The 20,337-nt window shown below is 34.1% G+C and overlaps 5 protein-coding genes and 1 long non-coding RNA gene across 7 annotated transcripts; 2 read left to right on the forward strand and 4 right to left on the reverse strand.

Moving 5' to 3' along the window:
• Positions 1 to 3,346: 3,346 nt before the first annotated feature.
• Positions 3,347 to 4,512, reverse strand: LOC17891949. Its single transcript, XR_002834808.1, has 2 exons — positions 4,279 to 4,512; positions 3,347 to 3,691 (listed from the first exon to the last, which is right to left on the reverse strand). It is a non-coding gene; the product is annotated as an uncharacterized LOC17891949 (long non-coding RNA).
• Positions 4,513 to 7,367: 2,855 nt separating this feature from the next.
• Positions 7,368 to 8,293, reverse strand: LOC111831681 (S-protein homolog 26-like). The gene is made up of 2 exons (XM_023786797.1): positions 8,036 to 8,293; positions 7,368 to 7,720 (listed from the first exon to the last, which is right to left on the reverse strand). Exons 1-2 carry the CDS (start codon positions 8,291 to 8,293, stop codon positions 7,490 to 7,492), a joined length of 489 nt encoding a protein of 162 aa, XP_023642565.1. The 3' UTR covers positions 7,368 to 7,489.
• Positions 8,294 to 11,120: 2,827 nt separating this feature from the next.
• Positions 11,121 to 12,902, forward strand: LOC17893233 (expansin-B1). Its single transcript, XM_006298254.2, has 4 exons — positions 11,121 to 11,457; positions 11,592 to 11,901; positions 12,168 to 12,297; positions 12,397 to 12,902. The coding sequence occupies exons 1-4, from the start codon at positions 11,286 to 11,288 to the stop codon at positions 12,598 to 12,600; spliced, it is 816 nt and encodes a 271-aa protein (XP_006298316.1). The 5' UTR covers positions 11,121 to 11,285; the 3' UTR covers positions 12,601 to 12,902.
• Positions 12,903 to 13,205: 303 nt separating this feature from the next.
• On the reverse strand, positions 13,206 to 15,633 carry LOC17890823 (clathrin light chain 1). Its single transcript, XM_006297999.2, has 3 exons — positions 15,189 to 15,633; positions 14,124 to 14,277; positions 13,206 to 14,038 (listed from the first exon to the last, which is right to left on the reverse strand). The coding sequence occupies exons 1-3, from the start codon at positions 15,548 to 15,550 to the stop codon at positions 13,526 to 13,528; spliced, it is 1,029 nt and encodes a 342-aa protein (XP_006298061.1). The 5' UTR covers positions 15,551 to 15,633; the 3' UTR covers positions 13,206 to 13,525.
• Positions 15,634 to 15,784: 151 nt separating this feature from the next.
• LOC17892676 (lanC-like protein GCL2) lies at positions 15,785 to 17,777 on the forward strand. 2 transcript variants are annotated; one of them, XM_006299667.2, is made up of 6 exons: positions 15,785 to 16,007; positions 16,084 to 16,262; positions 16,357 to 16,468; positions 16,546 to 16,662; positions 16,737 to 17,054; positions 17,153 to 17,777. In XM_006299667.2, exons 1-6 carry the CDS (start codon positions 15,861 to 15,863, stop codon positions 17,489 to 17,491), a joined length of 1,212 nt encoding a protein of 403 aa, XP_006299729.1. In that variant the 5' UTR covers positions 15,785 to 15,860; the 3' UTR covers positions 17,492 to 17,777. The 2 variants fall into 2 exon arrangements, with proteins under 2 accessions (XP_006299729.1, XP_023642389.1); XM_023786621.1 differs by having other exon boundaries at positions 15,921 to 16,007; positions 16,088 to 16,262.
• On the reverse strand, positions 17,699 to 19,835 carry LOC17892579 (probable polyol transporter 4). The gene is made up of 2 exons (XM_006297363.2): positions 19,400 to 19,835; positions 17,699 to 19,296 (listed from the first exon to the last, which is right to left on the reverse strand). The coding sequence occupies exons 1-2, from the start codon at positions 19,605 to 19,607 to the stop codon at positions 17,930 to 17,932; spliced, it is 1,575 nt and encodes a 524-aa protein (XP_006297425.1). The 5' UTR covers positions 19,608 to 19,835; the 3' UTR covers positions 17,699 to 17,929.
• Between the last annotated feature and the right edge of the window lie 502 nt (positions 19,836 to 20,337).

A 20,337-nucleotide genomic window follows, 5' to 3' on the forward strand; every position in this document is an offset into this window, starting at 1 on the left:
GATGATATTCGTTTCCAAGAGTTTCTAGGTCGATTCAGAAAAATAAAAGATAAAAAAGCTCATTTCTCACTTCGAAATACATTAGTTGATCATTTGTGGGAAAAATACACTTATGCTGATGGTTAAGAATCTAGTATCTTATTACTTTTTTTATATAGTGTGATGTATTTTTCATTAAAAAATAATATATAATATAATGTTTTTATAATAAATGTTTAATTTAAATAAAAATAATTATTTTATTAAAATTTTATAAAAGTTAAAGTAAATGGGTTAATTTGCAACTTTTATAAATAGATGGTGTTAATATTAAGATTTTAAAAGAATCTATTTGGAATATTCTATTATAGAGGAAAAAATAGAGGAAACCATTGGAGCAAAAGTCACCTCTATTATATAGTTCCTCTATAATAGATGAAAAAATAGCAAAAACCATTGGAGATGGTCTAAAGAATGTGAAACAAACAAATTCTTCTTCTAAGTTATTTTTGGGGAATTAATTTTCTTTTAACACATATTTAGATGGTTGGTGTTTTTGTTGTACATGAATTAGAAATAATTCATGGTTTCCTGTAAAACAAATTAAAATCGTTAAAGGGTTAAACATGATTAAACATATAATTATTTAGTTCTCCAAATTTCAAAAACTATCGTGTGCATGCGTATTATTATTTAGAAGGAGGTGCCAGTGTAAACCAAACGTTATTTGTGATGTCTTGTAGGCTAAACTTTGATGTTCTTTTCATGTTATCAAGAGTTGTCTCTTAAGCCTGAAAATTTCCAGAAAATAATTAAGTGACTATATGTGGTCAAGTATCAATTTATGTCTCTTTGTGTCTAAATATATATTTATTACAATTAGTGAGCTGCAAATTAGATCTCTTATGTACAGTAAAAAGGAGTTGTTGATGGGTTTGTTCTTCTCTCCTTATTTGTAAGTTGCTAACATGATCAAATAGTTTACCATAATTTATGTCACTCGCCCCAAATAGAGATGAGTCAATTGTATATAGCGTTAACGACTTTTTCATTTACTGATTACTATATTTAGTTGATCCTTACTTGAAGTCGTATAGATCGTGAAAACCAAAGTTTATATAATAAGATAGATTAGAAATTTATTATTATTCTCTTAACAACATTACATCATATAATATCAGAAGCCCAAATTCAAGTTAAACTCATAATCTAAAAATTTATTATTATTCTCTTCAATATGATACAACGATATCAAGATTGCACATAATGTTTTAAATTAGTTTTCAGAAGTTTATTAGACATATGAATCAAATTCTGATTCACTTGTAAGTGCAATGGCTGGAGCGATTTCTATTTGTTTTATTGGAGTATTCCATCCATACCTTTCTCTTAAAACATGGTCGTGGAGGACATATATTGCTCGTTCTTTTGCAACCCACATACACACATTAGGGTGCATTCCGTTACATGTACCATCTATAAACTTTCGGCTCGGAAAGAAAGCTTCAAAATATACCTTATGTATATAATTTGGTCCCTGAAACACAAAAACAAAAATTACTTGACTTATTGTACAGTCAACAATGTATTGAGTGAATAGTCGAATTAATTTTAATTTAACCAATTTTTTCTTTTTTGTGTGCACCAAATCATTAAAATTAACCAAAGTTACAGACCCTACACGCTAAAACATTTTTTGGCAATGGAATCGACTAAAACATTAGATGACCGAGGGATAAAACGATAAACAAAGCTAGAGAATTGCTAAAAACTAAGAAGAATATCTGAAAGCACTCCATGAAGGTTCAAAAGAAGTGATCGAGAGTTGATATCTCCAACAATTAATTTTAATGAACCAATTTTTTCAATCAATTAAGCAGATTCTTTATAAAACAAAATGAGTTAAAAAAAACAAAATAAAAGTCATTTAAAAATCCATTCAGCCTTTTAAAATTCATGAAATTTTTTAATATTACATATGACCATAATTATTTTTGGATTGAACTAAAAGAAAAATGAAAAACATGATCAATTCTATAAAAAAAATTCGATTTTTTCAATAATACCAAATAGCTCATCCTTAATAGATGTGCCTAATAATATGTATATATATTGGATTTTACCTGCCTCAAAGTACACCAAAATGGAACATATGGAATAATGTTAAAGTTAATTAGAATACTCTCGCTTGTGTTAAGATAGAGAGTGGGAAGACGAGATTCATGAAAACTGCCACTCGCACACTGAATTCTCAGTTTCTTGTGAAACTCAAGCTGATTTACAATTTGGATATGAAATCTTTTGAAGAAAGGAGGCAAAGATGAATTTGTGGAATCAAAGGAAATGAGGACAAAAAGAAAGAAAACCAAAATTTTCCCCATTCTTAAATATTTGTAATAAAACTTTCTTACATGATTAAGAATATATACACCTACACAAGAGCCTCCTAGTCCTAACACATTTTAAATAAAATATATAATGATATGGTAATTAGTAAATTACTAATTAGTAATTGTACCAAATTTGACCAAAACCAAAGTGTCCATATGGTAAGATTTGACCAAAATAAAAGTTTCCATATAATAACATTTGATTAAAATTCTAGTGTCCCTAGACTAATATTTAATCTATATTAACATTTTTGCAGCACTTTTTGAAATAATTCATGGACTTTGAAATTATTTATAAAGCATTCCACTAAAATTTATTACTAGTTAAAATTTTGAAAACTAATAAAAAGCATTTTTTAACAAAATTCCTGAAATCTTTCCCTAATAAATATAATATCATTTTTTATTTTATTTTCTCCAAATTTTTTATGTGATCTTCTTTATTTTTTAATTTATTTTATTACATAAAACATATGTATAATAAAAAATACAGTTTTTTTGCATATATTGCAATTTAAATTTTTTAAACGGACATATATTACAAACATTTTTAGCATATGTACAACAACCCACATCGGGTAGAATGTTTTTGATAATAATTCAGAATCTTTATAAATAAGATTATAACCTTCGAAGTATGAATGACGGGACTATAAACATGGGTTTATTTTTTTGGAGATTAGATGACGGGACGGGTTGTAAGACGAGAAGGATTGCTAGCAACATATAAAGTTTTAAATATTTAAATATTTTGAAACTTTTTAAAAGTTTAAATGTCATTAATATTTAACTCTACACCAAGTTGGCAAGTTTATACTAAAATATTATTGACTTTGCCGTTTTTTAAAACTTTGATTTTTTTTTGCGATTATATGACATAACGAGGTATAAGACGAGAAACCAAGGTTTAAATAATTAGATAGATTAGAAAATTCATTTATAAACAATATTAAATTATATAATATGAGAAGCCCAAATTCAATTTAAAGCTCTTAATATCAAATTTTATTATTATTCTTTTCAATATGATACAACAATACCAAGATTGCACATAATGTTTTTAATTAGTCAGAATTTTATTAGACGTATGAATCAAATTCTGGTTCACTTGTAAGTGCAATGGCTGGAGCTATTTCTCTTTGTTTTATTGGAGTATTCCATCCGTATCTTTCTCTTAGAACATTGTTGTGGCGGACATATACTGCTCGTTCTTTTGCAACCCACGTACATACATTGGGGTGCATTCCATTACATATACTATCTATAAACTTTTGGCTCGGAAAGAAAGCTTCAAAATATACATTATGTATATAATTTGGTCCCTGAAACACAAAAACAAATTTGTTTTGACTTTATTGTACAGTCAACAATGTATTGAGTAAATAGTCTAATTATTTTTATTTTACCATTTTTCTTGTTTTTGTGCACAAAATCATTAAAATTAACCAAAGTTCTAACCCTACACACTTAAACATTTTTTGGCAATGAAATCAACTAAAACATTAGATGATCGAGGGATAAAATGATAAATAAAGCTAGAGAATTGCTTAAAAAAATAAGAAATATATCTGAAAGCACTCCATGAAACCTCAAAAGAAGTGATCGAGAGTTGATAGCTCCAACCAATTAATTTTAATGAGCCAATTTTTTCAATCAATTAAGCAGATTCTTAATAAAACAAAATGCGTTAAAAACAAAATAAAAGTCATTTAAAAATCCATTCAACCTTTTAAAATCCATGAAATTTTGAATATTACATATGAAAATATTATTTAGTGATTGAACTAAAAGAAAAATGAAAAAAGGATTTATTCTATAAAATATTCATCTTTTTCAATAATACAAAAAGCTCATCCCTAATTAATGTGCCTAAAATATGTAAAAAAATAATATAAAAACTGGTTTTTACCTGCCAAAAATTACACCAAAACGGAACAAATGGAATCATTCTAAATTTAATTAGAGTACTCTCCCCTACGTTAAGAAAGATAGTGGGTTCAGTAGCTTCATGAAAACTGCCAGTCTTGCATAGAATTCTCAGCTTCTTGTGAAACTCAAGCTGATTTACAAATTGGATATTAAATGTTTTGAAGAAAGGAGGAAAAAAAGATGAATTGATGGAATCAAAGGAAATAAGGACAAAAAGAAAAAAAACCAAGTATTTTCCCATTCTTAAATATTTGTAATAAACTTTTCTATATGATTAAGGATATATACACATACACAGGAGCCTGGTAACACATATTTCAGATAATATATCTAATGATATGGTAGTAAATTAGTAATTGTGCCAAATTTGACCAAAATAAAAGTTTCCATATGGTAACATTTGACCAAAATAAAAGTGTACATATAATAACATTTGACCAGAATACTAATGTCCCTAAAATAATTTTTACATAAAATGATATCATATTTTTAGAGTTTTTAGTTTTAGTATATTAAATACTAGCAGTTGACCCGTGCTACGCACGGGAGGTTTATAATTTTGTTTCGTTGATTTTTTATTCATATTGTGATATTTTATTATTTTTAATTGATTTTCAAAAAATATTATAATTATTATCTCTTTAATTATTATCTTTCAATACTCAAATTTGGATTAAAAGCATTTGATTCAATTTATGAAATATCATTTTTTTTTGATCATGTTATAAACTAATATTTCACTTTCATTTTATTTTTCCTCTTTATAATTTTACTAGCAGTTGACCCGCGCTGCGCGCGGGAGGTTTATATATTTTGTTTTATTTTTTTATTCATATTGTGATATTTTATTTATTTTTAATTGATTTCAAAACATATTATAGTTATTTTCTCTTGAATTATTATCTTTCAATATTTAAATTTGGATTAAAATCATTTTCTTTTTCATCATGTTATAAACTAATATTTCACTTTCAATTTTATTTTTCCCCTTCAAGATTTTATATGTACAATTACATAAATGTTGTTTTTATTCTACCATAAATTGAAAATTTACTTACATTCTTAAAGTCAGTAACACATTTAAAATATTAAACTATGATCAATTTAAAATGAAAGTTGAATTATATTATTACCACTAATTAATATAAAATGAAAGTATTTCTTATTTAAAATTTCATTTATTTACATAATTTATTTTTATTTATATAAATTTTCCATTAATTAAATAAGTAGCATAAATATGCACTAAATGAATGTTTTAAATTTATTTTAATGTAGACAAAAATGTGGTTTATAGGTGACATACTGAGAAGAGAGAAAAAGCTAACTTTATATATATAGATACATACAATTACATAAATGTTGTTTTAGTCTACCATAAATTTAAATTTTACTTACATTCTAAAACTCGGTAACATATTTAAAAAATTAAATTATGATCAATTTAAAATGAAAATTGAGTTATATTATTACCACTAATAAAAAATTAAAGTATTGTTTTTCTTATTTTAACATTTCATTTTTTACATAATTTATTATTATTTCATTTATTTTACATAATTTATTATTATTTATATAAACTTTCTATTAATTAAATAAGTAACATAAATATGCACTAAATTAATGTTTTAAATTATTTTAATGTTTAAACAAAAATGTGGATTAGGTAGATGCTTAGGTGGCATCATGAGAAAAGAGAAAAAGCTAACTTTATATATATAGATTATAATTATATGATTAAATGTTATTTATCCTGTGGTACATTATCTTAACTACGATTTTTCAAGTTTTCAAAAAAAAAAAAAAAATTGTAGCTAAGATGTTCGATTATACAAAAGTGACATGCTTTGTAGAGAGCTTCTTCATTTACCGTCTTCTTCTTCATCAGACACAAATACTAAAACAGCTATAGACATGAACACAAATACTAAAACAGCCATAGACATGAACATGTCTCCATAGCTGGGGAATCTTCTTTAATCTTTTGGTCTATAGCGTTAATACTGTATCTTCAAGAGATTGTTGTAACAATTATATTCTCATTATGTTTCTTAGGATAAAATCATCATAACCTTTGTAGTGATTAACAATCTCTTTTAAATTGCTTCATCAAATGATCAACAAAGTGAGAAAATCAAGTCATCCTCAAAGGAAACAAAATTTACATGGTTTTTTCATAGAAAGTAAAATTAAGAAATCGAACAATATCGCCTCTCATTTCTCTTGATCCTTGATTCCCTCGTAAGCCACTATAAGAGACTGTACTCTCTCCATCACACCTTTAATTTTGTTGAAATACCAACTTTATTATACCATGTTTAAGGCAGCCGTGTGATCAACTAAGAACACCACGTGAGATATACGTACCAAAAACAGAGTGAACCGACTATACAATTTAATTTGACTTGGAATGGAGTAACTGATACATGCATGGTGCAACGAAAGAGAAGTTACAAAGTCCTCACCTTCGAGCAGGTAAAGAAGGAAACAAATGACATGGTAGAAAAACATTCCTAATTCTTTCAGTTTCTTATAAATACAAAATCATTGGAATATCTTTCTACCAATTTAATACAACTAAAGAACAGGAATATTCTCCTACCAATATGTTCCTAGGCATTACTATTGACAGGTTTATGATAATTATTAAGCATTAGACATATAAGAATATCTAACGAATGTACAGTATGAGATAAGTTATTATAAATATAGATTTGAGTATTTACAATCCTTAATTTTATCTGATCATTGACTATATGATTTATTTAATTATGGTATATATTACTGTATATTAATTAATTAATTGTAAAATTTCCTTAATTCTTTTTCTATTTTTAAGAAATTTTTTTTAACCATTTATCTAATAGAATTAGTCACCTAAAACTAAAATTAATAAATCATTTTATTATTTATAGTCTTATTGAGAATATGCTCATTAAAATCATATGTCAAAATCTCTAACGGATCAAATTAATACATGTCGCGATCAAAAGAGTTACTAACTTTGAAAATCAAAATTCATTTATAAAGAAAAACATTAAATCATATAATATCAGAAATTATCCCAAATTGAAGTTAAAGCTCATAATCTAAAACTTTATTATTATTCTCTTCAACATGATCCAACAATACAAGATTGCACATAACTATTTAAAATAGTTTTCAGAATTTTATTAGACTTATGAATCAAATTATGATTCACTTGTAAGTGCACTGACCGGAGCGATTTCTCTTTGTTCTGTTGGAGTATCCCATCCATACCTGAAATACTCTCTTAGAAATTTGTCGTGGCGGACATAAACTCCTCGTTCTTTTGCAATCCACATACACACATTCGGGTTCATTCCATTACATGTATCATCTATAAAACTTTGGCTCGGAATGAAAGCTTTAAAATACACATTATGTTTATAATTTGGTCCCTAAAACACAAAAACGAAAATTGTTTAAACTTTATTGTACAGTCAACAATGTATTGAGTGAATATTCAAATTAGTTTTAACTAACCAATTTTTTCAATCAGTTGAGCAGATTTTATATAGAACAAAATGCTTTAAAGAAAATCAAAATTAAATTCATTTAAAAATCCATTCACCCTTTTAAAATCCATGAAATATTAAAAAAGAGGATTTATTCCATAAAATATTCGAATTTTTCAATAATACAAAGCTCATCCCTAATTAATATACCAAAAAATATGTAAAGATATATATAAAAGCTTAAAATATAGTTTTTACCTGCCATAAGCTACATCGATACATAACATTTGGAAGAATTATAAATTTAAGTTGATAACTCTCGCCTATGTTAATATAGGTAGTTGGAAGACGATAACTCTGAAAACTGTCACTCTCGCACTGAATTTTAAGTTTCTTGTGAAACTCAAGCCGATTTACAATTTGGAGATGAAATGTTTTGAAGAAAGGAGAAATCGATGAATTTATAGAATCAAAGGAAAAGAGGAAAAAAAACAAAAAAACCAAATATTTTCCCATTCTTTAATCTTTGTAATAAACTTTTCTTACATGATTAAGGATATATACACATACACATGAGCTTGGTAACACATATTTCAATAAATATATCTAATGATATGGTAATTAGTAATTACTAATGAAGTGTCTATATGGTTACATTTGACCAAAATAAAAGTGTCCATATATGGTACATTTGACCAAAATTAAAGTGTCTATATGGTAACATTTGACCAAAATAAAAGTGTCCATGTATGGTACATTTGACCAAAATAAAAGTGTCTATATGGTAACAATATGACCAAAATCAAAGTGTCCATATGGTAACATTTGACCAAAACATAAGTGTCTATATAGTAACATTTCACCAAAAATATAAGTGTCCCTTGAATAATTTTTAATTTTTACGTAAAATGATATCATTTTTTACAGTTTTAAGTTTACGTAAAATTTAGTATTGTATTTAGATTAAATATTTATCCTGTGATACATTATCTTAAATACGATTTTTCAAGTTTTCAACAAAAAAAAAAAACACATCACGAAAAAAAAACAAAAAAAAAACGTAGCTAAGAAGTTCGATTATACAAAAGTGACATGCATTGTAGAGAGCTTCTTCATTTACCATCTTCTTCTTCACCAGACACAATCTCATCTACACAAACACTATAACAGCCAGAGACATGAACCTGTCTTCAGAGCCGGAGAATCTTGTTTAATCTTTGGGTCTATATATAGACTATATCATTAATATTGCATCTTCAAAAGATTAATGTTGTAACAATTCTATTCTCATTCTGTTTTTTAGAATTAACTCATCATGACTACTGTAGTGATTAACAATCTCTTTCAAATTGCTTCATCAAATGATCAACCAACTGAGAAAATCAAGTCCTCATCAAAGGAAACAAAATCTGCATGGTTTTTCGAAGAAAGCAAAATTAAGAAATCGAACAATGTTATACCTCATTTTTCTTGATCCTTAATTCCTAGGTAAGCCACTATAAAAGGCTTTACCTTTTCAAGGCACTCACATAGACACATTGTAAATTCAGCCTTGATCATTTTAAAGTAATAAAAAGTTTTATTTTTGTCAAAATTTGAGTTTTTGTCATTTTTGTTTTTTAGTTTTTTTGTGAGTGAGTCACTTAGTACTTTAAATTCGTTGAGTGATTTAACATACTTTATTTGTTCACTGATTAAGTAAGTCGGTTATTCCATTGATTAAGTGAATTAATCACCTTGTCTATATCCTATGTACTACCCCTTAATTCACGAGAGGATACTTCATAACCAATTCGTGAATTTCACCTTCCGCAAGGTAAGATTAAAATCTCTTGATTCTTGTGTGATCTAAAGTTTGAGTGATTCCAATCTTGCATCAAAACCATATCACTAATCATCGTTATTAAGGATGGATTCGTATGGAGGTGTTCACATAATATTCGTTTAAAATACAGAGGTATGCAAATAATATAATCGAAGGAATTAATTCTTAGGTATGTATGCATATGCCTAATGGGGAACATGGGAAGAGATTGTAATAAAAAAAAAAAAGTCTTTTAATAGTGTAAATATTATGTGAAAGGAAGGAATTAATTGAGAATGTAAAATGTGAACTGTAAGATTCCTATATGAACTGTTTTATTTTATTTATTGATGCTCTCTCATGTGAGTCTTTCTTTGTAATTTCATTGAACATAATTACGTAATAACATCTTTTTTCTTGTTGTCATTCTCCAATAATTCAATTTGACTTTTCCACTTTCACCAAAGCATTCTCATTTGGTTCATTCTCATCAATAAAATATTTCACTAGTCTTTGATAATTCACACATGCATACATGTATCTAGCTAGTATTCATGATGATTGTTAGTTAATTAATTAAGAAATTAACTTATAAAGTATATTACAACAATTATAATTAAGTTAAAGATCATTGATGCATGATAGCTCATGTGATCTCACCTCATGTCAAGACCTAAGAAAGCCTAACCAGTATAGTACCATAGATTTGTTAAGTTGATATTGGCTCTTTCACCCTGGAACTGCAAAGTATTCTATATGGGTCATGCGATGATGCAATGCGTGGCAAAACATGATAAGCCATTTTGGAAAGATAGGTAAAAAAGAGTATAGAAGAAGGGTCGAATAATCAAAAGTAAGGGTTATGGCTGAATCATGCATGTGCGGTCTGCCTAAAACTATATACTATAATGAAAGTGTAAAATAAGCTTATGGGTTTGGTGGTCGTTGAATAGCAAAAAAACAAATACGAAACTTGGAAACAGTTAAAAAGAATAATAATAGTATCTTCGATTGAGTGCTGAAATGATTTATGCGCTGTGGACAAGAGATTGGCCAATCAAGATTCCATATTTTTCAATCTTATCATATAAAACGAATAAGATCAGATACACTTTTTTTTATTGTTATATTATTATTCCTCGATCGCCTAATAGCGACATTTTCATCATTCTCTTATTTACATAAAGGTAAACTAGCTATTTTTAACATGCAAATTGTTACTAATTATAATTTGGTGTTCAATTTGTTAAATAATGAAGAGAACTTTTATATCCAGTTCAAATCAAAACAAATACCTATATAAGTTTAATTTGATTGGTAATTCAAAGCACAACTATATAATGATTACTGCTTTAATACTTTACTAATCGAAAACAAATATCATCAACTATACTATATTATTTTGTAAGAGTAAGAAGTAGTAGAAGAAGTGTAAGAGTAACGGAAGAATCTTGTCCCAACCAACCAACCAAGGCTTTACCCTACGGGATCGTGCTATATCAAGGCCCCTAACTGTCAGTCTGTCACTGTTAGGTCCTCTCATGGCCTCAATGTATCAATTATTATTGATTTTTTTGATACTAAAGGCTTTTTCCAATTCTTCTATATTTAACCAACTAATAAACCAAACCATTCTTTCACACTCTCACTCCTCCACCACTTTTTTTTGTGTGTTTTGGTTAGTTTCTCCGGTGGTCAGTCAAAATGCAGCTCTTTCCTCTCATCCTACCGACACTATGCGTCTTCCTCCACCTTCTTAGAGGCGGTTCTTGCTCTCCTCCACCGTTGTCTCACTCCCCTCAACGCGTGGCAGCCTCTCATTGGCTACCCGCCACGGCCACCTGGTACGGGAGTGCCGAGGGCGACGGCAGTAGCGGTAAAGACATTACATCTCTTTTACAGTTTTACATAAACTTTTTAAGGCATTTAATTACTGTGAAATCAATTCTAAACGTTAGTGAAACCAAAAAAACAGTAATGTTATAATGGCTTATTAATGAAACGGCGCAGGAGGAGCTTGTGGTTACGGGTCGCTAGTGGACGTGAAGCCGTTTAGAGCAAGGGTTGGTGCGGTGAGTCCGATTCTGTTCAAGAGCGGCGAAGGCTGCGGTGCATGTTACAAGGTCAGGTGTCTCGACAAGACCATTTGCTCTAAGAGAGCTGTCACCATTATTGTCACCGACCAGTCACCGTCAGGACCATCTGCTAAAGCAAAACACACTCACTTCGACCTAAGTGGTGCCGCCTTTGGACATATGGCTATTCCCGGCCATAACGGCGTCATCCGCAACCGTGGTCTGTTAAACATCCTCTACCGCCGGTACCTCTTCGCGCTCTATTTAAACCAACTTATTATTTTTATTTTTTTTACTTCCCAATTAGTTCCAAATGCTAACCAACAAATTGAGTAAATATATATTACATTGGGAGGAGTAAACAAATATAGAAACTTTAACGGCGTTCTGGTTGTTTTCGATGGTCCCGTAGTTTTGACCATTGACTACACAACACACACCTATGGATCTCTGACACACAACAACAAAACACTTAACACTTGTGATTTGTTTTTATGAACAAAAAAAACAGAACAGCATGCAAGTACAGAGGGAAGAACATAGCGTTCCATGTGAACGCAGGATCAACTGCTTATTGGCTATCTCTTCTCATTGAGTATGAAGATGGTGAAGGAGACATTGGCTCTATGCACATTCGTCAAGTATTACTCTCTCCCTTAATTAGTATACAAAATGTCATATTCTTCTTCCCTTAATTAGTATAATAACTTAATTTGTTGTATATATTTTGAATTATGAAGGCCGGGTCTAAGGAGTGGATAGCAATGAAGCACATATGGGGAGCAAACTGGTGCATCGTTGAAGGACCACTCAAGGGACCTTTCTCAGTCAAGCTCACTACTTTGTCCAACAACAAGACTCTCTCTGCCACCGACGTCATCCCAAGTAACTGGGTTCCCAAAGCTACTTACACCTCTCGGCTCAACTTCTCCCCTGTTCTCTAGGTAGCATCTCTTCTGTTTTTTTTTGGTTGCGGGAGAGAGTAACACAAAGAGGACAACGAGCAAACAGTAAGCAATATCAGAATTCCAACTGTAGCCATCTCCAAAGTTAGGGGAACAAGAGCTTGCAATGTGCGTGTGACTACTAACTTTCGATGTTGTCCCTTTTCCTTTTTTTTTCCTTGTCCATAAGGATGTGTGTATCATCATCATCTATAAATCTTGTTTGTGGGACATTACTATATAATAATCTACAGAAAAAAGTGTAATAATGTAAAATGCAATCTCATTCCATTTGAATCCAACTCTTTTGCCAGCCCCACTTCCTCTAAAGACAAGACAACTTGGCTGACTCTTTTCAAGAAATAATAGCACCTCAAATGAATGTGTGTTATCGTTCACTTTCTAGTAACATGTTCTCGTTCCTACATACATGGTGATGGTGTGTGCGCGCCTGGAAAGAGACGAAACAACTGGACCCTGACCACCACACCACGTGCCTCATTATCAAAGTCACTACAAAAAATAATAATGTAAAAGATGGCTCACATGCCACGACCCCTCTCGACCACATTACGCCCACATTATTAATACATACAATCCAATGATTCATCCAACAACCTTTACTTCTGATCAAAGTTCTTATAAATGTGCACACATAAATGAAATTAAGTGGAACCAAAATGATTTTAAAGTGAACATCATCATCCAAGACAATAACCAAATTTTTGCAGAACAAATATATTGATAATGAAAAAATAATAACCAAAAAAAACAAAAGGACTAAAAATTCTCTCTCCAGAAGAAGAAATGTTGTGCCCACAGATAGAGCTTCTTTGCGCACATAACTAACCCCTTCTTATTTCGCCCGCAGCTATTGTGACTTCAATATCAAATAATCCCCCAACAGTTATACTAAAGACATTTTTCACTCCGCCTTGGCTCCCTCAGCCTCAGCTACAGCCACAGGTTTCTCTCCCTCTCCTGAGGCAGCAGCTTCGGGTTTTGCTGTTTCAACACTTGCGTCTTTGGCAGGTGAGGCAGGTTTTTCCTCTGTCGCCTTTGGATCAGCAGGTTTCCCATCTTTTAAGTCCTTGGCGTCCTTCCCTCCTTTTGCATCCTTACCATCTTTCCCACCTTTTGCATCCTTGCTATCTTTGGCATCTTTCCCATCTTTGGCATCTTTGGCTGGAGGAGGAGGCGGCATCATGTGGGGTGGGGGATTTGTCTTGAGCTTCAAGAATATCTGCCTCATTCTCCCTAGATCAGTTGGCTTCCCAGGTTTAGGACCTTGGATAACATTCACTGATGGTTTCTTGTCCGGATCCTTTTTCCCTCTCTTCTCGATGTTGGGAACCTCACGCGGGATTAGCTCTGCAATTGCTTTCCAGTAATGCTTGTCAACGTCTTTGTGGAACTTCTCTTGGTTAGCCCAGTATAGCTGCAAGAGAGGCAAAATTCACACAAGTTTCCAATGGACCTAAGTGTCTTAAATGGCTGCAATTAGGAATTCTATCACTGCTTACCTTTTCCTTTTCACGGTTATCAGTCTTGTTGGTTTCAATGGTCTTCTCTCTTTTCTCATAGAAGGCTTTCTTGTATTCTTCTGCTTCAGTTATGATCTGGTTCCGCATCTCCTTCTCTTTCTTTTCCTTCTCCTCAAGGTGAATGGCGTTTAGACTGCACCAATGCGTGCCAAAATATCAGTTTCATATATGTTGACAACAAAAGCATGGTGGTTCCAGTTTAATCTGATACGGAATTGACACACCACTGAAGAAGATGATAGTTATGACATATATACTATTCAGGTTCTTTCTTACTCCAAGCCAGATCACAGTAGATTCTTTTATACACGTAAAAAAAAAGCATGGTGGTTCAATTCTGTCTGATACAGAATTGACACATCAGATAAGAAGATGATAGATACAACACATACACTATTCGGATTCTTTCCTATTCCAGTTCAGATCACAGAGATTCTTTCGTATATGATGAACAAAAAACAAAGGTAGTTCAAGTTTAATCTGATTCAGAATTGCTACATCACAGATGAAGTACATAGCTAAGCACACATGTACTAGTCAAGGTTCTTTCTTATTTCAAATCAAATCACAGAGGAATTGCAACATAGACTAGTCAGGTTCTTTCTTATTCCAAATCAGATCACAGAGAAATTGCAACATAAACTAGTCAGGGTTCTTTCTTATTCCAAATCAGATCACAGAGGTATTGCAACATATACTAGTCACGTTCTTTCTTAATCCAAATCAGATCACAGAGGAATTACAATTGAACTCCGATTGAACAAACCAACCGCGATCTACTTCAATATACCCTTAGCTACTCGTCAAAACACACATTACTATCAGTAAGCCTCTCCCAAATGAGGCAATGACAATACTTTGTACCATTCTACAAGATTCTTAAATTTGGATTCTGGAAGATCACATAATCAAAGCTCAAATCAATAAATTTTCTACCTAAGAAGACACTGAGAGATCTACTTATCCACCAAAGTCACAAGCTCGAGATCTAGTGTTATTCCATAACAAGAAAATAAATAAAACAGCGAGAATCAGAACACTAACCGGCGCCACTCACGGCGTTGGAAACCCTCCTCCCTCATCTCAATCGGATCTGGAAGAACGGGGCCATCGGAAGCGAAGATCGCGTCGTCGGTGCCGCCGCCGTTTCCGTTAGCATCATTGGCGGAAGACTCAAAAGGAGAGGAAAACTCATGGTTAGGTGAGGAAGCACCAAATCCGTAGCCGTTAGGGGAAGCAGGATTCTCAGATCCATAAGCTCCATCACCATTAAAAGAGGAGAATCCACCGGATGGGTGCTGAGTCGGAGGTGGCTGAGCTTCGGAGAAATTATCGTAGCCAAAGTCGTCGTGTTCAGACGGAGAATGAGTTTGAGCTGGGAAATCTCCGTCGTCAAAAGTCGCCATGGTTAAAGGAGCCTTTCAGATCACAGATTCTCTCTCTCGTCTTGGGACTTTTTTGATCTCTCGCTCGTTTGTTTGATTTTCAGAACAAGGAAGAGAAGAGAAGAGAAGCGCCTTAAACGATGTCGTTTCGACGTTAGGCGTAGATCTGACTCATTATTAAAAGAAAAAGGCCACGTTGACCAAAACGTGTAACCAACTCACCGAACCGATCGTCTAAACGATGTCGTTTAAGTCTTTCTTCTTCTTCTTCTTCTTCTAGAAAGCTTAAAACATTTTGCTTCGATTTTGAGCTTTAACGAAAGAGAAGACAATGGCGGATCGGTTCTTCGATAACGTGATGCCTGATTTCGTGAAGGAAAGTGAAGCTGGAGGAGATTCTCTTAGTAATCTGCTCGTTATGCCGTATTCGTCTCTCTCGCAGCACCTCAAGCGATCCGCTTTGGATCTCAAAGAAACCGTACGCGCTAATCTACTCTTCTTCCTCGTGATTAGGGTTGCTTTGAAATGGTTTTCAATAAGTGTGTCTCTCTCAGGTAGTGATGAACACTTGGGGTTTTAGTGGGCAGACTGTTGAAGACTTCACTCTTTACTCTGGAACACTTGGAGCTGCGTTTTTACTCTTTAGAGCTTATCAGGTCACTAGAAATGCCAATGACCTTTCCCTCTGCTTAGAAATCGTTAAAGCTTGTGATGCTGCTTCTGCTTCCTCAGGGTATCTTCTTTTTCTTCCTTGTCCAATAGCTTAGTTCTACAGAAACAAGAAGTTGCTTTTGAATTGTTGGTGAAAGTTTGAGACTTGTTGGCAGGGATGTTACTTTTCTCTGTGGCCGAGCCGGCGTTTGTGGTCTCGGCGCCGCTGCAGCCAAGCTTTCTGGTGAGGAGGAGTTGCTCAATTACTATTTGGCACAATTTCGTCTGGTATGCGTCTTCTCCACTTTGTTCTTTGGTTCAATTTTTCTTTAATTGTGTGATTGGAATTTAGCATTTTTTAACAGATAAGACTATCTAGTGATCTTCCGAACGAGCTGTTGTATGGAAGAATTGGTTACCTATGGGCTTGTTTGTTCATCAACAAATACGTTGGTAAAGAAACTTTATCTTCGGATACCATTGTAAGTGTACTTCTTTAGGATGAAAAAGCTTTTAATGAGGCTCCTTTAGTTTCTAAATGACTTTCAGTGTGCAGCGCCAAGTTGCTCAGGAGATTATCAAAGAAGGACGATCAATGGCTAAGAATGGAAGCTCACCGCTTATGTTTGAATGGTATGGCAGAAAGTACTGGGGTGCAGCACATGGCCTTGCTGGTATTATGCACGTTTTGATGGATGTTCAGCTGAAGCCAGACGAGGCAGAGGATGTCAAGGGAACCCTGAGGTATATGATTAAGAATCGGTTTCCAAGTGGAAATTACCCTGCTAGTGAAGAGGATAGAAGGAAAGATGTTCTTGTGCATTGGTGTCATGGAGCTCCTGGGATTGCCCTCACACTTGTGAAGGCGGCTGAGGTGATGATGCCTTTTTAGTCAGAATGTGTGTATTTCAATTGCTTTCTATACTTTGCTGAGAGACAGTTTAATATCTGGGAAATGAAAACAAAACACAGGTTTTTGGGGAGAGAGAGTTTCTGGAAGCGGGTGCTGCTGCAGCAGAGGTGGTTTGGAACCGTGGATTGCTCAAGCGGGTGGGGATCTGTCATGGAATAAGTGGGAATACATATGTTTTTCTCGCTCTCTATAGAGCTACAGGAAGGAGTGAGTATCTGTACCGTGCAAAAGCCTTTGCCAGCTTTTTGCTTGATAGAGGCCCTAAGTTACTCTCACAAGGAGAAATGCACGGAGGAGATAGTCCTTATTCCTTGTTTGAAGGTGTTGCAGGCATGGCCTATCTCTTCTTTGACATGGTCGACCCATCTCAAGCCAGGTTCCCCTGTTACGAGCTTTAAACTTCTACATATAATACATCTCCATAGTTTTTGTCCATCGAATCCTTCTCTCTAGTTATGGAGGAGGCACAAGGAGAGAGATTGTGTGTGCTTTTGTAAGCAAAATGTTGTTGTTGTTTGATGTGAGTCTGTTAGAGTTGGTGTGTAATGGAAATGTCTCGAGATCTTTGTGGAGAGTGTTTAACTTTATGAATGTGAAACATGAAGTGAACACAAAGGTTCGTCCTTTCTGTATTGCCTTGAGTATCACATGGTTTCTTCTTGAAACAAGGAAACAAAGCAGTTACCTTCGAGTCTATACCAATTAACCATCATCAAACGCACTTACACAATCTGTCTTACATTCGTTGGACCTAAAACAAGAACACCATGGAGTATCTTGTCTCTTCTGCCTCTTCTACTTTAACAAGTTCAATACTGCCCATAGTATTATAACACTCAAAACTCCTGTTCCTTGCGAACGAGACGCTCAGCATCTCCAAGCTCAACTTCACCATCTTTTCTTTCCAGCCCTCCCTGAAACATCAACTCTATTTGCTCTAGCGACTTGCCACTTGTCTCCGGGACTAGCAGGTACACAAAGATAACTGAGAGCGCAGAGACCAGGGAGAAGACAAAGAAGGTTCCTCCCACAGTGATGGCACGTGAGACGGAGAGGAAGGACATGGCCACAAGACCGCTGCAAACCCTGTTCCCAACTGCCCCAAGCGCAGAGGCCTGGGCTCTTAGCCGTAGTGGGAAGATCTCTGACGTCAAGACCCAGCAAACAGGTCCCATCCCTATAGAGAAGAAGGCAACATTCCCGCAAACAAACAGAAGCGCCAAAGTTATACCAAGAGTTCCTTGGCCGAGAAATGTGAGCGTGAAGCTTAGACAAAAGAGACACAAAGTCATCCCGATTGTGCTCACGTAAAGCAGTGGCTTTCGGCCAACGCTATCGATCAGGAAGGTAGCAAATAGTATGAACACTGTTTTTGTGACCCCAACAGCGACAGTTGCAGCGAGCAGTTTGGTCTCGTCTTGTATCCCTGCTTCTTTCAGGATCTCTGGGCTATAGTAGACGGTGGCGTCGATACCAGTGATCTGCTGGAAACATTGGATCCCAAAGCCAACAATCAGCATTTTCCGTACAACAGGAGATGGGCTTAGAAGCTCCCGCCACACGGGTCTCTCCTGGCTGCCTTCTGTATGTGCAGCTGCCAGTTGTATCTCTGCGAGCCGCTCTTCCACTTCGTCGTCTCGCTCATTCGTCTTCATGAGCACCTCTCGTGCACTGTCCACTCGGCCTTTCATCACTAGCCACCTCGGCGACTCAGGGATCACGCACAGCGCAAATCCTATGAAAACCGAAGGAAGAATACCAACGGCAAGCATGATCCTCCAGCTGATATGCACGGAAAGCCCCGAGAAGGCGTAGTTGGAGACATAGCCAAGCAAGATCCCCAAGTTTATGAAGATCTCAGGGAAGGACGTGAAAAAGCCTCTTGCTACAGTTGGGGATATCTCAGCAATGTAGACCGGCGCGATCATGACACCAAGTCCAATCCCAATGCCGGCCAAAGTTCTTCCGATCATCAAAACCTCGAAGGACGGAGCCACAGCCATCACCGCAGCACCTGTCTGGAAGACGAGAGCAGCCAAAGCCATAGTCCATTTTCTACCAATGGAGTCAGAGGTTCTACCACCGGCTAAACTTCCGAAGAGAGAAATGATGCTGAGGCTGCCGATGAGTACTTCAGTCTGCACCTCCGTTATTTTGAGATCCTGCTGAATGAACAACACCGCACCGCTCATTACCCCAACATCTGACAAGTACCAAAAACAGAGGACACACCTTTTGCTTAGCCAACAAAGTAAAGAAGAGGAAGAGGAAGAAGAAGAAGATGATTATATATGTAAAACTCTCACCGTAGCCGAGAAGAACATTGTTCAACGACGCAAAAAAAGCACAAGCCATAACGTATTTTCTGGTTCTGCTGCTTCTTGCCTCTGCTTCAAGATGATTCTGCGATTCATCCCCGTCTGAGTCCATTCTCTGATACTTATTCATCTTACTTCCGACGGAGACCGCCGGAAAACCAGAGCCAGCGCCATTTGTAACCTCCGGCAGATGCATCCTCCCGCCGCCGAGGCTTCAGACAGCAAGACTCAGGTAGTGTCTTCTTGGAAAGAGAATTCAGACAAGGACTTGAAGGGAAAGTGGTAATAGATCTCGGAAGAAAGGGCTTTAAGATCTGAAACCCCAAAGACTTACAAAAAAAAACTCTCATCGTCTTTATTTGACCAATTTGGTGAATTTTCTAATGAGGTAATCCTCTTTTCAAAAGAACAACTTGTCTTGACTCTGTCCATTGTCCCACCTTTGTTTACATTTCAAGTCATTTTACCATTACGTTTTCACGCACTTTTTTTGTTTTTTATAAAGAGAATTTGGAAAGAAATTTATTATTTAACAACCTATTTAATTAAAGCTAAGATATAATGGAGTTTTCAAGGTAACAACAGCTCATCTTCTAGCTTAGCACACTTTTAAATTGAAAGAAATTAAAAAAACGAATCGAGGTTACGATAGTAATCTCCTTCAAATTATGTCAATTTTAAATTAATTAACCATTAACTAATTATCAGAGATCTGTCGGTCGCTCTTCCAAGCTCATTGGAAAGTGGAAACTACAGAGACAGTGTAAAAGACTCTTTGGCACCAACAAACACGATCTTTTAAGTTTCAACCAGTTTATATAAGGGAAAAATGTTATAAAAATCCCGAACTTTCAATTTGGGACGATTTAATCCTAAACTTTAAAGAAGTCATTTTAATCACAAACTTTTGTTGATTTTTCCCTAAA

Source organism: Capsella rubella, unplaced genomic scaffold (assembly GCF_000375325.1).
Source record: "Capsella rubella cultivar Monte Gargano unplaced genomic scaffold, Caprub1_0 scaffold_3, whole genome shotgun sequence".
In the NCBI taxonomy this organism is placed as follows: Eukaryota; Viridiplantae; Streptophyta; class Magnoliopsida; order Brassicales; family Brassicaceae; genus Capsella; species Capsella rubella.

What these genes read in the sequence shown, in the direction of transcription:
- LOC111831681 (XM_023786797.1), bottom strand. Translation starts at nt 8,293, where the DNA reads ATGGGAAAATATTTGGTTTTTTTGTTTTTTTTCCTCTTTTCCTTTGAT. An exon ending in ATCGATGTAGCTTATGGCAG is followed by an intron (nt 7,721 to 8,035) that starts GTAAAAACTATA and finishes TTTGTGTTTTAG; the next exon opens with GGACCAAATTATAAACATAA.
- LOC17893233 (XM_006298254.2), top strand. Translation starts at nt 11,286, where the DNA reads ATGCAGCTCTTTCCTCTCATCCTACCGACACTATGCGTCTTCCTCCAC. An exon ending in CGAGGGCGACGGCAGTAGCG is followed by an intron (nt 11,458 to 11,591) that starts GTAAAGACATTA and finishes GAAACGGCGCAG; the next exon opens with GAGGAGCTTGTGGTTACGGG. An exon ending in GCTCTATGCACATTCGTCAA is followed by an intron (nt 12,298 to 12,396) that starts GTATTACTCTCT and finishes TGAATTATGAAG; the next exon opens with GCCGGGTCTAAGGAGTGGAT.
- LOC17890823 (XM_006297999.2), bottom strand. Translation starts at nt 15,550, where the DNA reads ATGGCGACTTTTGACGACGGAGATTTCCCAGCTCAAACTCATTCTCCG. An exon ending in CAACGCCGTGAGTGGCGCCG is followed by an intron (nt 14,278 to 15,188) that starts GTTAGTGTTCTG and finishes GCATTGGTGCAG; the next exon opens with TCTAAACGCCATTCACCTTG. An exon ending in ATAACCGTGAAAAGGAAAAG is followed by an intron (nt 14,039 to 14,123) that starts GTAAGCAGTGAT and finishes CCTCTCTTGCAG; the next exon opens with CTATACTGGGCTAACCAAGA.
- LOC17892676 (XM_006299667.2), top strand. Translation starts at nt 15,861, where the DNA reads ATGGCGGATCGGTTCTTCGATAACGTGATGCCTGATTTCGTGAAGGAA. An exon ending in CTTTGGATCTCAAAGAAACC is followed by an intron (nt 16,008 to 16,083) that starts GTACGCGCTAAT and finishes TGTCTCTCTCAG; the next exon opens with GTAGTGATGAACACTTGGGG. An exon ending in CACTTGTGAAGGCGGCTGAG is followed by an intron (nt 17,055 to 17,152) that starts GTGATGATGCCT and finishes AACAAAACACAG; the next exon opens with GTTTTTGGGGAGAGAGAGTT.
- LOC17892579 (XM_006297363.2), bottom strand. Translation starts at nt 19,607, where the DNA reads ATGCATCTGCCGGAGGTTACAAATGGCGCTGGCTCTGGTTTTCCGGCG. An exon ending in CAATGTTCTTCTCGGCTACG is followed by an intron (nt 19,297 to 19,399) that starts GTGAGAGTTTTA and finishes GGTACTTGTCAG; the next exon opens with ATGTTGGGGTAATGAGCGGT.